The sequence below is a fragment of the Gallus gallus genome, chromosome 9 (assembly GCF_016699485.2).
Source record: "Gallus gallus isolate bGalGal1 chromosome 9, bGalGal1.mat.broiler.GRCg7b, whole genome shotgun sequence".
Taxonomy (NCBI): Eukaryota; Metazoa; Chordata; class Aves; order Galliformes; family Phasianidae; genus Gallus; species Gallus gallus.
The window spans coordinates 16,887,298-16,902,171 of record NC_052540.1 but is presented as its reverse complement, the minus strand read 5'-3'; the positions used below and the strand labels follow the sequence as shown (position 1 = coordinate 16,902,171).

General features: G+C 40.4%; 2 protein-coding genes across 2 annotated transcripts in view; one reads left to right on the top strand and one right to left on the bottom strand.

Annotated features, from left to right (window-relative positions):
• Positions 1 to 3,294: 3,294 nt before the first annotated feature.
• On the top strand, positions 3,295 to 12,410 carry TTC14 (tetratricopeptide repeat domain 14). Its single transcript, NM_001006552.1, is given in 12 exon segments — positions 3,295 to 3,485; positions 3,566 to 3,690; positions 4,312 to 4,511; positions 5,109 to 5,193; positions 5,278 to 5,407; positions 5,945 to 6,097; positions 6,711 to 6,782; positions 7,220 to 7,339; positions 7,423 to 7,545; positions 8,249 to 8,366; positions 10,142 to 10,251; positions 10,990 to 12,410. Coding segments are annotated over 12 exon segments (2,364 nt in total). The 5' UTR covers positions 3,295 to 3,321; the 3' UTR covers positions 11,954 to 12,410.
• The window catches only part of CCDC39 (coiled-coil domain containing 39), a 20,756-nt gene continuing 14,721 nt past the window's right edge, over positions 8,840 to 14,874 (bottom strand). The window contains exons 17-20 of the mRNA XM_422777.8: positions 14,714 to 14,854; positions 14,390 to 14,569; positions 14,074 to 14,162; positions 8,840 to 13,481 (exon numbers count right to left, since the gene is read on the bottom strand). Coding sequence (XP_422777.5) covers positions 13,340 to 13,481; positions 14,074 to 14,162; positions 14,390 to 14,569; positions 14,714 to 14,854 — 552 coding nt within the window. The 3' untranslated portion in view covers positions 8,840 to 13,339. The remainder of the gene's footprint in view (positions 13,482 to 14,073; positions 14,163 to 14,389; positions 14,570 to 14,713; positions 14,855 to 14,874) is intronic.

Genomic DNA, 14,874 nt, shown 5'->3' with positions numbered 1-14,874 from the left:
CTTACAGGAAATGAAAATTAATTGGACATCATATCAAACCAACTCAGCTTATCAATTTCAATCAAAGTTTCACCTACTTATGACAAAACTCAATTTTAGATACATTTTGTTTGCTTTAAATAAAGCTATGCTCATGCATTAAATGCAAGCAAATATGGAGATAATTAGTCTGTAGTGAGAAGCTGCCGACTGCTTAACTTTTCATGAGTTAAAACAGGTTTTATTCCTTAAATATGGTGTATTTTAAATAGTGAGAAACACAAGTGACAACGTAAAGAGGCTGCTGATCAGTTTGCAGCAGTGGTGCATCTCCTGTTCATTGTAAGCAATTAAGAACATAACTTCCAACATTTGTCAGTTGCTCTTTAGCCAGTATTAGTTACAGATGCTGCACAAATGGAAGGCTAGGGCAACCAACCATGAGATACAAAAAGAAATGGATAGTTTCAAGAGGAACAGGAGAATTCCATGGGATTTACATTTTCAAAATACTTTATGGACTTTCTTGAACCCCTTTTGAAAGTTCAGCAATGGCATATAACAGTTCTGAAAGATGAGAATTGCTGGTGGAATAACTTTACAATGAGAATATGAACGCTGCTCTACTGAGGATGAGAGGTGGATAAGAATTGAGAGTTGTATGCTTGAAGGTAAAAGTCTTGTAGTGTTTGCCGACTGGAGATCAAATATTGTCACTGTGTTTTGCTATGTGCTGGAACTAAAATTTTGGGTTGTAAGGAATGATCTACTCTGCTGAGCAGAAAGCTGCAGTGCTGTGATGATTTACTCTAAAACCCCGAAGCTACAATGACTCCCTGCCTACAAAGCAGCAGATAGCACCAGTCTGCAGACTGTGAGAGGCTGGGGAGTTCATAGGAAGCACAGTGATCAGTCTGCTCAGCTTACCTCCGAGTCCCTCACATACCATGGGAATGTGCTCTGTAGGCAGTATTTCCAGATACATTGCACGCTGCACAGGTGGGTGTGCACATACTGTCTGTGTCATGGTTATCACTACATTGCCTGACCGGTGTTCTGTTAAATAAGTAAATCTTCACTCACAACAGCCTGCTTTTCCACATGCAAGTGAAAAAATATCAGTGTCAGTGTTTCCTTCAGTAACGTTTTCAGTTTCACCTAAACCCTTCCAATGCTCGTCGCTAATCTGCAGACACAGTGCTGCACCAACAGCACGAGCAGCAATCCCTGCAGCCACACAAAGGCTCAGCAGTGCCTCTGCCTGCAGAATTTGACAGAAATTGCTGAAAGTCGCAGGGGGTGCTCAGTTGACATTTCTTAACTATTATTTCTTCTGTACTCGAACAGCGTCTAATTGCTCATTCAGAGCCTGGGCAGTTTCCACAGTCCATCTCTGCATAATTGCTACATGCGACCAAGTATTCTTTGTCTGCACAGTTCCACACATCTGAGAAGTGCAGAGTCCAGGACACCACAGCCAGGTGCCCAGCGTACCTCCATGGGTCTCCACTGAAACCTTACTCTCTCCCACAGACCGTGCCAAAGTTGGACTTAGGATGAACATATTAAAAAGGGAAATGCTTGAATGTGCACAGCCTGGGTTGTACAGCCACTCAGAGTGGTGTTGTTTTCACACCGCCTCCATCATAATTTGGTGGTTCTGTCTGCAGACATCATGTTTTTCACAAAGGAGAGCTGCTAGCTGGCTAGCAATTATTTTGCACTGAACATCCCTCCCCCATTCTTGAGCTAAAATAGTATCTTGGCTATCACGTCAGCTTTGAACAAACCCTTTGCTGCCTCATAAATGATCAGAAAGGTTGGGCAGCAGGACTACTTCAGGCAGAGCATCCCAAAACCAACTCCGAGAGAACATCTGGGAGCATGGCTCTTCATGTTAGCTCTCATCAGTGCCATCAATTTCATCTTTCTTAGTCGAAAGAATAAATGTAGTTGAACATTTCACTCCCATTTGGAGAAGGCTAAAATTTACCTCAAGTCTGCTCAAAGTTTGCAGAAATAACACTTTGAAAAGCATGATCTTGGAAGATCTAATCTTTGTGTCAGAGATAAAATGTGGTTCTTGACACAAAATCCTTTCTTCTGTGCAATTTTCTTGTAAACTTTACCACTGATGCTGTATACCTGGGAACAGGGAAAAAGCAGCTTGACCTTGTTGCATTCCAGCTGTGCTTACTGGAGTTTGATGAAAATCTGCTTAGTGTTTCACACATCCGCTTTAAATTTCTTTCATGCTGATCGGGTTTTGGGTTGTTCACTGTAAGCTGGACCCCAGGTTCAAAGGTAGCCTGGTGTGAAAGTATAAGCTTTGTGTCGAGAGAGCTGCGGGGTCCACGATCTTAGAAGCAGCCTTTTATCATGCAGTGAGCTAAGCTTCAGGAAGTTTACATCTAACTCATTTGGCCAGGGCTGCTTTCAGAGTGCCTGGAATGCTCTATGAGAGGAGTGATGTGTCCATGCCCGTAACTGGCTCCTGCAGGAGCAGGGTTGTCCTGCACACCCTCTGCCTTTGTTCAGTAGGGGAGGAAGCACTGCTTGCTGTTCTGTTGACGCGCTGTCTCTGAGGCAGATGTCCCTGTGCCATGGCAGTGCTAGCGTGGAGGGAGAAATGATCTCTTTAAACGTGAAATTAACCCTCACGTGTAGGGGCAACCAGCTGCAGTCTGTGGGTGGTCATAGTTGGAATTGCTCCATTTCCTAAAGTGCAATTGGTTTCTGCTCACAGAAGAAAACACGTGCAGGAAAAGTGCATAACGGTATGTGTTCAGCTCTGCCGTGCACTGTTGCTGGTAGGGTAAGTGCAGGAGCCACAGCACACTTAAGTATTTGCACTTCTGTGTATCTGCATGCTGCACGGGGGAAACGCTTAGGCAAGCAAAGTTTGTGCTGCAATCAGTTTTTATTGCTAGCCCTGTATGTGCTGAGGAGCACACGTTGACTCCTCCACAGAAGGGCGCAGCCCCGCGCCCGCGGGCAGCCGCTGTTCCCATGCAGCCCCCTGAGCCCGGCCCGGCAGCGGCCCCTGGCGGCACGGCGCTGCTGCCGCCGCTCCCTCAGCGCTGCCGGCTCGGCCGGAACGCACGAAGCCGCCCGCCTTTCTGACACGTTTGTTTTTATTTTCTGTCTCGCAGCACCCCACGCAGGACCCCCAGCCCGCCGCACCGCTTCGCCTCAGAGCGGCCCCCAGAGTCCTCCCGACCGCCAGGGGGCGCTGTTTCCGTCCCTTCCCGCTCTTTGCCCCCGGCCTCTCCTGCCCAGCACTACGCATGCGCCTTGCCCCGTGCTCACCCTTCCGCTTCCGGTCCCGGCGGGGGTGGCGGTATGGAGCGGGAGTTGCTGCGCCAGGTGTTGAGCTACCATGGCCCTTCGCTCCTCGCCTTGCTCCGTTCCGAGCAGCACGATAACCCTGACTTCCGCGGGCTGCTGCCGCCCCCGGGGACCGTCTTCGAGCCGCCCCGCGGGGCCCTCCGCTCGCCGTCCGCCTGGTGAGGGATCACGGGCGGTTGAGGGCGGCGGGAGAGCCTGGAGGGGCGCGGGGCGTTCTCAGCTCGTTCTCCTCCCTCAGGGCCGAGGAAGATGCGGAGCTCGACACCGAGATACAGCGCTTCATCGCCAAAAAGGCGGACCTACTCTTTGCTCAGTCGTGGAAACCCAATGGTCCTATTGCCGACAACATTGGAGAAAATGAAGGTAAGGGCCAGTTCCTGGCTCCACACAGCGCCACCCAAACATTATGTCTGCGAGCGTTTTCCAAACGCTTGCTGAACTCCAACAGCTCCAGGCTGTGCCCGCTGCCCTGGCAGTCTGTTCCATGCCCACTGCCCTCCGCTGAGGAACCTTTCCCTAATTCCCAGCCCCCCGACTCTCCCCACGCACAGTTCCTTGCCGTTTCCTCGGGTTCTATTTCTGTCATCAGAAAGCAGAGCTCAGCACTGCTCCTCCACTCCATTTCAGGAGCTGTGGGCTGCATTGAGGCCTTTCTGCTGCTCTGGGCCAAAAAAACCAAGGCACCTCAGTGATTCTTTATACGTCTTGTTCTCTAGGCCCTTCCTTCTCTTTGTAGTCCTCCCTTGGATTCTCTCTAATAGATTTATGTCCTTCTTGTATTGTGGTGCCCCAGCCTGCCCACAGTGCTCCAGGTATATTTAAAAGCCCACTTAAAATTTTTGCTTTTACATTTTTTGGTTCATGCACAGCCTTTTGCTACTACAAATGAATCAGGTTTTAAAGCATTTTGCTATTTTGAAGTATTTTGTGCTTTCAGGCTGTAATTTGCTCATTTTGGAAGTGTGCATGTCTCCTGTGTTGCAGAGTATTATGCTGTGATGCCTCCCCTGGAGCAGTTCATGGAGGTTCCTGGGGAAATCAGGCGAGAGTTATTTTTTCGAGATATCGAACGTGGAGACATCGTGATTGGGAGGATCACTTCCATCCGTGAATTTGGCTTTTTCATGGTGTTGATGTGTCTGGGAAGTGGTTTCATACGGCAGATTGATGACTTACAAATAAGTGTAAGATTTGTCTGATCATTTTACGGGTGTGCATTGTGCCTTGCATCTCATAATGTACAATTAAAGGCAAAAGTGAGCTTTGGGACAGAGAGTGGTATTTGGAGTTGTGGACAACTCATGATTTTATGATGCTTTGCTGAGTCAGCAAGCACGTTCATTATGCTCCGTGCTCAAAATGTGTTACGTGAGAGTGGAAAAGTTCATTGTTTATGGATTTGTAAATTGTAATTTGAACCAAGCCGTGCATTTAATTATGATGACTTTCATGTGTGTGAAGATTAAACTAATATTCCTCTGTCTTAATTTTGGGGAGGAAAAAAAAACCTTCTGGTTTTGTTCAAATGCTTTTATGTAAGTATCTGCGCTGGCTTTGACATTGTTAATGCATGTTTTACTTCAGGGAGTTAAGAGTTTCCATTTTAAAAAAGTTTATACACACATGGATTATTTTTACTTTATATGTTATGTGTTGAAAGACTGTTGAGCATATGAAATTGTGAGTTGATGGTAATAACGTGGAAAATTCTGTAATTGCAGCCAGTTTAGCTCTATAATTAAACCTCTTTTTAAAGTTATTCCTACTTTCCTGTATTGTAGGCTCTTTGTCCTCTGAGAGATGTGCCTTCTCAAACCAACCATGGAGATCCTTTATCTTATTATCAAGCTGGAGATATTATTCGAGGCAAGTAGCTGAAGGGTAATCAGGAATCTATTTCACTTTTGAGACCTTCTTTGTGCTTTATCTTAACTCGTATTGTTTCTGTAGCGGCTGTTAAGGATGTCGATCGATACCACGAGAAGATCACATTATCACTGTACAGCTCAGCTCTTCCACCCAATCTTTCTAGTACAAAACTAGGAGTGATCACCTCTGAGGACTTGCCCTTGCATTATAGGTAAGAATATGCTGTCCAGACTTTCTAACTAAAGATACTCAGCTTGTCGGAAGAGTGTCTTTTATAGACTGCCCTTTAAACTTGTCAGGGTTGTTTCCAATTTAATTTGGTAGCTACAGTTTTTTTGTTGGTCTTTGCTGTAATGTACGTTTTACTAGATTTCTTGGCTGATTCACATCAGTTAATTTTTCATAGTCTATCCCAAAACCTAAGAAAAACAAGAAGCAAATGAAGTTACATTTGCTAAATGCAAAACTTAAGGGATCTGCCATTGTAAAACTGTGTTACTTTTTACTGCTTTTGTTGTTCCAATGACTTTGGGACTGAAATATTAAATTCTTCAACATTTCCTTTGTTGGAAAGGTCATAGCTGTGTCTGCCACTTTCAGTATAGCTAAATGGTAGGAAAATTTATGGCTGTAGAAATAAATGGCTTGTAAGCAGTATGAAGTGTCAGAATGGGCATATATCTTCTGAACGTAATATTGAGTATAGTATCCATCCATGAGGTTTTGTGTACATTGGTGCTTTTTTAAGGCGAAGCTTGGAAGTTGCAAAAACAGGAGAGACATTCGAAGAGGTTTTGCACCGTTCCCCGGGATTTGCAAATCCATCATTAATTGAATATTTAACAGAAAAACTAGGAATAAGTGAATCAAATCCACCGTCTTTGATGAGAAGTCTTCAAATGTAAGTGATTTTTACATTGTTTCTATCCTGTAACTTTGTTATTCTAATCCCAATGTAGACTTGAATGGAAGTCCTAGACCACTGATACTTCAACCATTCTTATTTCAGTTTCCATGACTGCAGCTTTTGTGTCCTTAAATATTTTAAAAGCAAATTCCTCTGGAGTAAGAAATTAGTATTTAGAATTCTGCTTGTTTGAATAAGGCATTTCCCCAAACGTGTTTGATGCCAAAGCTTTACAGAGTTATTATTTCGATCTCGTTGATGTCTTTGGATTGAAATGCGTGATGTTCATCATGTTTGTTAATAAGTAAAATAAACTTAATGTGAGCTTTCCATATGTATGTGTATATATGTATTGATAGGTAGATGTGGGTGTGATGTATGTTTTCGTAAATGTGCTGTGGCCATACTGCAATCTTAGAACAGTTAAAGAAAAGTGGATCCAGAAAAAATAACAGTTCCTGACTGAGGGAGGGAAGTAATGCGTTGTAAAAGTAATATTTTAGCTTACTTCAAATGCATTACATATCATAATTTTAATGTTATAGAGTTAAAAGGCAACTTCAGGTGAATGGGTTTTTTTTATATATATTTTTTATTTTATTTTAAGGAAAAATATCGATGAAGAAGATTTTGCCCCTGCATTGAGGAAAAAGCAATCTGAATCCTGGGCCCTGAATTGGTATGCAGTACACTGTTTTCTTTTCAGAGGTTACTGTAAGATCAAGTTAGGCTACAGCTTATATTTCCTGAAGGAAAATACCCACTGATCCAGTTTTTCCACAGCACACACTTCAATTTTGAATTTACTAGGTGTGAGGGGGGAGAAAAATGGGGATGAGTACTTACTATTTCTAGATTCTGTGCTAGCAAAAGCAGTGTTTTTCTTAAAACAAGTTTTCATCAATTTCAATTAAATACATGAAAGAGTACTTACAATGGGAAATCTTTATCTTAAATCACAAATAATTATATGTAAAGAAAGTTCTGAAATTTAGCTCATGTAATTTACCTTCTAATAAGTTAATTGCTTGTATGGAACACTAATTGCTGAATTACTGGCAGTAGAAAATTTGTAGGCTAACCATAATAATGTTCTTTATAAATATTTTTCTCTAGTGTGAAGGCAGGGGTTGATTGTTTTAAGGACGGGCGCCACGTGGAGGCCATGAATGAGTACAACAAGGCTTTGGAAATAGATCCACAGAATGTTGAAGCTTTGGTAGCTCGTGGAGCTCTGTAAGTCTGCTTGTTTCATTGGATTTTCTACTCTTTGGAAGAAAAACATCATTAAAACCTGTGCAACTTTTGTGTTGTTGTAGGTACGCAACGAAAGGAAGTCTGAACAAAGCCATAAGTGATTTTGAAATTGCTCTAGAAAACTGTCCGACTCATAGGAATGCAAGAAAATACCTTTGTCAGACGCTTGTGGAAAGAGGCGAGCAGTAAGTGTGTTAGCATTACGTTTCTGTTTGGCTGTGAACAATTTTTCTTACAATATGTTTTTTAATATGGCCCTAGTTAGGGCACAGATTGCCACCTGACTTTCCTGAATTTTTATATGTTGGAAATACACCTGCCTGTGGGTTTACATTTTCTGCTCTGTCCTAGTTAAAATCTTTGCAAAATAGTTAAGATTTAATCCTTGATATCACAGGCAGGGTACCAGGCTTGTTTAAAGCGTTGTGAAATGGCTGAAGATGTTGACTACTCCTATGTATATAGGAGTATATACTCTGATATATGTCTGTATATATTTTTAAGAAAGTATTTGTAACAAAATCATGTTTTGTGTGAAATATTTGTTAGCCTCTGCAACAGAAGAATTAAGCTCTGAGTACTCAGGAAATAGATTTCTCAGCATCTGCATTAAGGAGAGACGTTATTTTTGAAACTGGAATTGAAATTGCACAGAGTATTATTTCTAATGATCAGGACATGAGGAGATAAAAATGTATCAAATACTGTTTTATTTTTGTACTGACATGGGATAAGATGATAGGTGGTAGGGAGGGATGAAGGGAAGTAGTGGCAGTGCTATAGTGCAAGTAAGAAAGGCTGTCCAAAACAGGGAAAAACAACAACAACAACAAAAACCTGTCAGGTTCTTGTGGCTTAATTGTATGTGCTTCATAATTTAAATGTTAGGTTGGAAGAGGAAGACAAACTCGTAAATGCTGAGAGTTACTATAAAAAAGCCTTAAGTTTGGATGAGACTTTTCAAGAAGCAGAAGAGGCCTTAACAAAAGTCCGTAAGCGTATACAGGTGATTCTTTACTTTCTCTTCATATATTTAAATTACAATAAATATAAAAAATGATTTTAGATCTTTTGAACAGAGAGGCTTGAAATTGATGGTTTGTCTTACTCTCTGCTTCCCTTCTCCATAGTGAATCTTTTATAGTGAGCATTATGGCTGTACCTACCAGAAGAGAGGTACCTCTTGATGACTCCACTGTTTTGAACAGAATAGTAAAGAAATGCCAAACAGTGGAGATGGGAAAAGAGGATAAAACCATTAACCTTAGCTAACACAAGCCAAAGCTAACTTGCAGGAGAATGGCAAGAGGGCAAATCTGTGGGTGATTTAAAGGAAAAGAGCAGGCTGGGAGGATGGACAGATGATTTTCAAAATCTTAGCTTTCTTTTCTTGTATCTTTTTTCTTCCTTCCCTTGCACACAGCATGTTTCCCAGGTGAGCCCTGGTCGATCTTTTTGCTAATCTGTTGTCTTTTTTTCTTTTTTTTTTTCCCTTTTCTTTTATTTATCTCCTATACTTATCTCTTCTAGGGAGGATCAGAGTAAGATATAGCACTGAGGAACAGGCTTGGTGTGTTCTATGCTTCTGCATATAATGAAGTAAAGAGACTAAGGCAGATGGCCTTAGTTGACACTTCTTCAGTTGGTGAAGCCATAATGCTGACAGGTTGTGTTGAGAGAAGGGGAAGAGGAGCTATGACAAGCTTCTTAATGAAACTGAACTGAATTATAGATAAATAGTGCTCAAATATCATACAACAGTTTATGTTTAGCTGCAGTAGAAAGATCTCAGATTCTTGGTTAAATTGAAGAATATTTGTAGCAAGTAGGAAATACTTTATTTTCTTTTAGTGTTTTTCTGGTATTACGGTCACTGACGCAGCAGGTAAATGTAGTGCTGGCTATCGTTCTTTGGTTTGCAAAGCCTTATCTTCTATTGAGGGTTTCCTCTATTACATCTGTTACGACTATTGCCAAGTTTTGAAAATCACCAGGCTTGCTGCTGTTTCTGAATAGAGCTGCTCTTTAGGAGTGTAGATTGCAGAAGTCTGATCCTTACTAGATTTGGAAAGGCTTGTCTTATTCATCTGATAATCGCAATCTTGCATTTATATGCATTTGAATATGTGATTCTGATGCTATTGCTGTTGAGTTAGAATGGCTGAAACAACACCCAAGTGTGTTTTCCTGTAATACTGATTATGTGTTTTTCTTCAATGCATTTTCTTCTGAATTGGACCGTTGTTGCTGTATCTGACATCTGGTGCTGCTCATCACCAACAAACCCTTGGAACATGATTTCTTACGTAAACTATGCATCAAACTGGTCTGTGAAATTGTTACCAAATGGTTTGTATGCAAACGTGACCAACATGAACACATTTTACAATGGGCTCTGCCATACTTTACTTGTAAACTACAATAACAATATTTCCCCTCAAACCTTTTCTTTTTCTCCATGTTGCTAACATTGTGTTTTTCTTGCATATGCTCTCTATACCCCTTGGACTATGTGTTGCGTGGTGTGCTGGATCACGGGTCCACCGCAATGGTTGGTCAAATACATTTCTAATGGATAAAAAACGGATATGGTCATTAACAAAAACCTGATCATAACAATGGCCAATGCCAAACTTCTTATTAATTGTCAATCTGGGAATCCTGGTAAAACATCCTTGCTGTAACTATATATTTGAATGGGGTTGGGGACATGGGGAAAAATACCTGTGTTAACACTTCTAATGAATTGGTTTTTTTTTATGATGTTTGGGTTCAAAAAAGAAATCTTTGGAAATGAGGGAGAAACAAGCTGCAAAACAAGAGAGAGAGAAAGAAAAACAAGTAGAAACAAGCGCAGAAAAATTGCGTAAGCTTTTAAAAGAGGAAAAAAGGTAACCTTGTTATATTCACTACTGATTCTTGAGCATATTAAGCCAGAATGTGAGCTCTTTTTCCAATTAGAGGAAGCACCCCAAACCAGTAAGTTACAAACTGTTGCGGGGCCCATTGTAAATACCAGAGTTTCTGACAGCTAAAGCACAACTTAAATGGAGAAAAATCACAATGCATAAAGCAACACAGTTCCATGGTTGTGTCCCAACCATGTGCTTTTAACATAGGCTGATGAAAAATAAGCTCTGACATGAGCAGTTTACTAAATTTTCTAATTAAGTCATTATCTGCATCCTAACTGTTATTATTTCAACACTAGCCATTGAATAGGCCTCATGATTTTAAAAAGAGAAGGGCAAGACGTGCAGATAAGACCATATACAATCAATTTTCAAATGAACTACGTAATGGTAACATCTGTTAGTTATGCAGCCTTTCATAGAGGTTGTAAGGAATAGATGTTTACAAATACTTTGTACTGCATTGTAAAGTATTTGTGAAATGCAATGCTGTATTGAACAGGAAGGACACTCTTCATATTACAGTGTTCAGTGGATTTAATCTTAATTCTTTTGGTAAAGAAATGACATTTTAAAGTGTTTTGCCAGGTCAGGCCCAGTTTTTGTTCATGCCTTACAGTCCCATCTCAGCCAGACTATGGGGAGTGCAGATTTGTTTTCTAGATAAAATTTTTGCCTAATGCTGAAGATTACCTCACAGCTTAATTGTATTTTCAGGTTGAAGAAGAAAAGGAAAAGGTCAACTTCTTCCTCCTCCTCTTCATCCTCTTCTTCTTCCTCAACTGATTCTTCATCAGATGCATCACTTTCTTCCTCCTCTTCCTCTGATCACAAGAAACGCAAGAAAAAGCATCGGAATAGATCAGAGTCATCCCGTAGCTCCAAAAAACGCTCTTCCAGAGCTTCCTCACATTATAAAGATCAGATTAGGAAAGAGGAGTGGTATTCACCTCCAGCTGATACCTCCGCCTCCTTCCTTAACCAAAATTTTGAAATGGAAAATCTGCTGGAAAGGCAGGACAGCTTAGTATGTCCAAAAACAGAGGTAAGAGAGAAAGACAGACACTGTTCTCTGTCGAGGACTTCAGGTGATGATGAAGACACTTTTGGAGGTAGGTCTGAAGATTCAAGAGATTCTTGTAGTTCCAAAACTCAGGCAAGTACTAGCAAAACTGAAAGATACCATAAAACAGACAGATTTTTCTCCAGTAGAAGGGGATATTCAGGTTCATATTATAAGTCAGATGATAAAAGCAGGATGCATTACTTTCGGAGATCGGAATGGGATGCAGAAGGGAGAAGAGAACACTACAAAAAGCATGGCTGGGGTCAGGACAGGTATTACACATCGCCAGCAGGGTCTGACTATTCTGGCAAGTCAGTGGGAAAGTACAGATCGTATTCTAGCACTCCTTTACATGAAGGTGATAAACGTTATGACAGTGATAGGCATGAGTTAACTCAGCATAAAAATGAAAGTGGGCGTAAGAATAGGGAAAGAAGTTACGAGGAGACTAATAAAACAAAGGAACCAGACAGGGAATCTACTTTAGATGATACAGGACAAACAGAAAGTGGCACTAAAAGAAACCTGCCCCAGAACTTAGTTAACATATTCAATCAAATTGCTGAATTTGAGCGGGAAAAAGGAAGTAAGCAGAAGAAACAGCAAAGTACATAAGAAAATGCTTTCTGTTGGATGTAGTTGTGAATTTTTATCTGTGTATCTCTTAAGGAAACATGCACATGAAAAATGACAAGCAGAATTTCTTGTTTTGCAGAATGTCAGAGAGTTCTTAAGGTAAAGATTTGTATGGTGGAAAGAGATGCAATGATACCTTACATAAGATATCAATTATTATTTAAAATCAGATTTTCTTATGCTCTCAAGATGCTCTTGTACAATATACTTTGTGTGATGGAATGAAATCATTTGATTCTCTTGGACTGTAGCTGTGGAACTTCCATCAAATACACACTTTAACAGCAGGAATTTGTTTTTGTTTTTATTTCCCTGGGATACAACTGACTATTTGCATCAAGCTTTAACTTCCAGCCACTGAAGGTGGAAAACTAAATGAAATTCATATGCCATCAACATATATAACTCAATTGATCAATAAATTTTCTTAATTTTGTGTCTTGGTTTTTGTTAATGTCGCTGGGCTGTTTGATACAGGTGCAGTGGTTATTTTATGTGCAGCTCTAGTGAACTGAACCCTCCAGCGTCTGGGAGAAGACAAATGCATTGTGCTCTTTAAGTACGTCAAACACATTCTCTAATGTTTTTGTAAGAAGAAATTTATTATTACTTATTAGTACCGAAGTAATAGCTAACATCTGGCTAATGATGATACCAGTTGTATTTCATTTCATCTGCACCTCTGCAAAGTAATTCTTAGTATGTCAGTTGCCAAAAAGGTACCGTGTAGTTTTGCACAGTGGTAGTGTTTTACTGACTGTAATTGCACTATTGTATACTGTCATCATCTTTTGATTATAGTAAGATCCAAGATGACTGTTTAGAAGTCAAGAGTGACCTGGAAACAATGCACAAATACTACTCTCTAGGTTGTTGCAAGTGTTCTGTGTTGCTCTTAAGGTAGGAAAGACAGTTACAGGAAAATGTGACATCTTTGTAATTAAGATTAAGCTTGATTCTCCTTTACAGATTTATTGCCCCCGCTGCAGCTTTTGCAAGCACAGAATAGGCCCAATGAAGTCAGCTGACTACCTGGAGTTCTAAGTTGTGCATTGAGACTGCAGTAATTGTGAGATACCAGTTCACTAAAACTATTGTTAGTTATGTTAAAGCTATTTTCATTTAGACTGTGAATTACTGGTTTCTAAAGGGTTTCACAGGTCTTTTGTTTTTCAACAGCAAAATCAGAAAGATATTTAAAGGTTAACTTATGCAAAACATCCATTATAGTAAGTAATATATTGCTTACTTTAAAGTTAAAGAAATAGAAAGAAGTGGTGGTCTAATTGCCAGCAGACCTGCATAAATTAAGTTGAAACTTAAACAATTTAGAAGTCTTCACAAGATTATTTAAGAGTTGTGATTCTAACTGTCAGAGTTGCTAGTTACGCTGGAAGGCGGTGAACTGGCAGCAGCTGCTTCTGCAGGAATGTTGACAGATAAGTTCAAGTCTACGACTTTGAGCAATGAAGTCTGACTAGAGCCTGAATTTGTGCTTCTGGAGGATCTGAAAAACAAAAATTGACTCATCAGTATACAAAATCAGCGTCTGCTGCAGGGAAATGCACTACAAACATCTTTGTAGACATTATCGTTAATGGTTTAAGTAACCTGTGGAAATGTTAGATCACAGCTGATTCAGTATGTTTCATGCACTGTTGATCAAACGTACGTTGGAGAGAGGAGAAAGATATCAGTAAAATAGTATCGGCCTGTCTTTCCTGATTAATTATGAGAGAGAGTTTTTATAAACTTAAGTGCAAGTCTGATTGGAGCTCAGATTTGTGCTTGAGACCACTTTGTATGTGAAACCACTTTTTAGTGACAGCACAATTAGCAAAACAGAACAGTAACTGCAGAAGAATTAATTTATTTTAAACTGTGTATTTTAAACTTATTTGTGTGCCAAAAAAAAATCTAGTAGACCGAAAGGAGGGAGAAACTTTTCATAGGGTGTTCAGTAAGCAGAGGCAAGACTGAGAAAACCTGCAAGAGTAAGGAATTCTGTCATGTAGGGAATAATTTTGCTGTTCTAACTGTTAGTTTAAAATGAATGAGCACATCCCCACCCCCAACAAAAGAACACTGCTAGCACTTACCTGCTAGAAGATAGTGAGCTTTGTGTGGATGGTGATCGAGAACTTTGACTACCCCCAACAGAAGCAGCTGTTGGCAGCTCTAGATTGAACTAGAAAATTAGGAGGGGAAAAAAAAAGTTGTGTAATAGGATAGAGCACAGCAGGAGAGTTTATAATGCTTTGTGTTGAAACTTATGTTGAGAGCTGATGAACACAGTTTTGCTGTTCTACCATAAGCATATTTATTGCTGAATTAGGCAGGTGCCCTTGAAAGACGCCTTATCAGTAGGCCTTGCTATGAATCAGGATTTTAGTGGCAGTAAACTGGAAAGCTCACCTGGTGAAAGTACTTTTGAAAGGATGGGGTTAAATCAGGATTTGCATTTAGAACATCGGCTAACAATTTGTTGATGGTTTTGCTGAAGGTCTTCAGTGCACGGAGATCAATGTCTTTCTCTTCCTGTGTCTCAGTTTTAGTTTTCTTTAGGGACTGGATCTCTCTGGAGAGTCTGGAACACTTAACATAAGTAAGTTTAAAACATGCTGTGATGCAGATGCAGTTTCCTCACAGAAGCCTGCTGAGTTTGAGTGCTGTGGTTTTAACACACAGCACAGCTGTTGACCACTAAAGTTAGAAGTTGTCGTTAATCAACATACAGACCTGTTTTATAACCCTTTCTAGCTTTGGCTTCTGTTCTTCTATGTCTTTGTTCAGCTGCAATATAACAGCTTGTTTTTCCTTATTTTGCTCCTGGAAAATGGCCTCCTGCTTCAGTAGTGAATCCAAACTTTTCTCCATGCTCTGCAAATACATTTGAATAG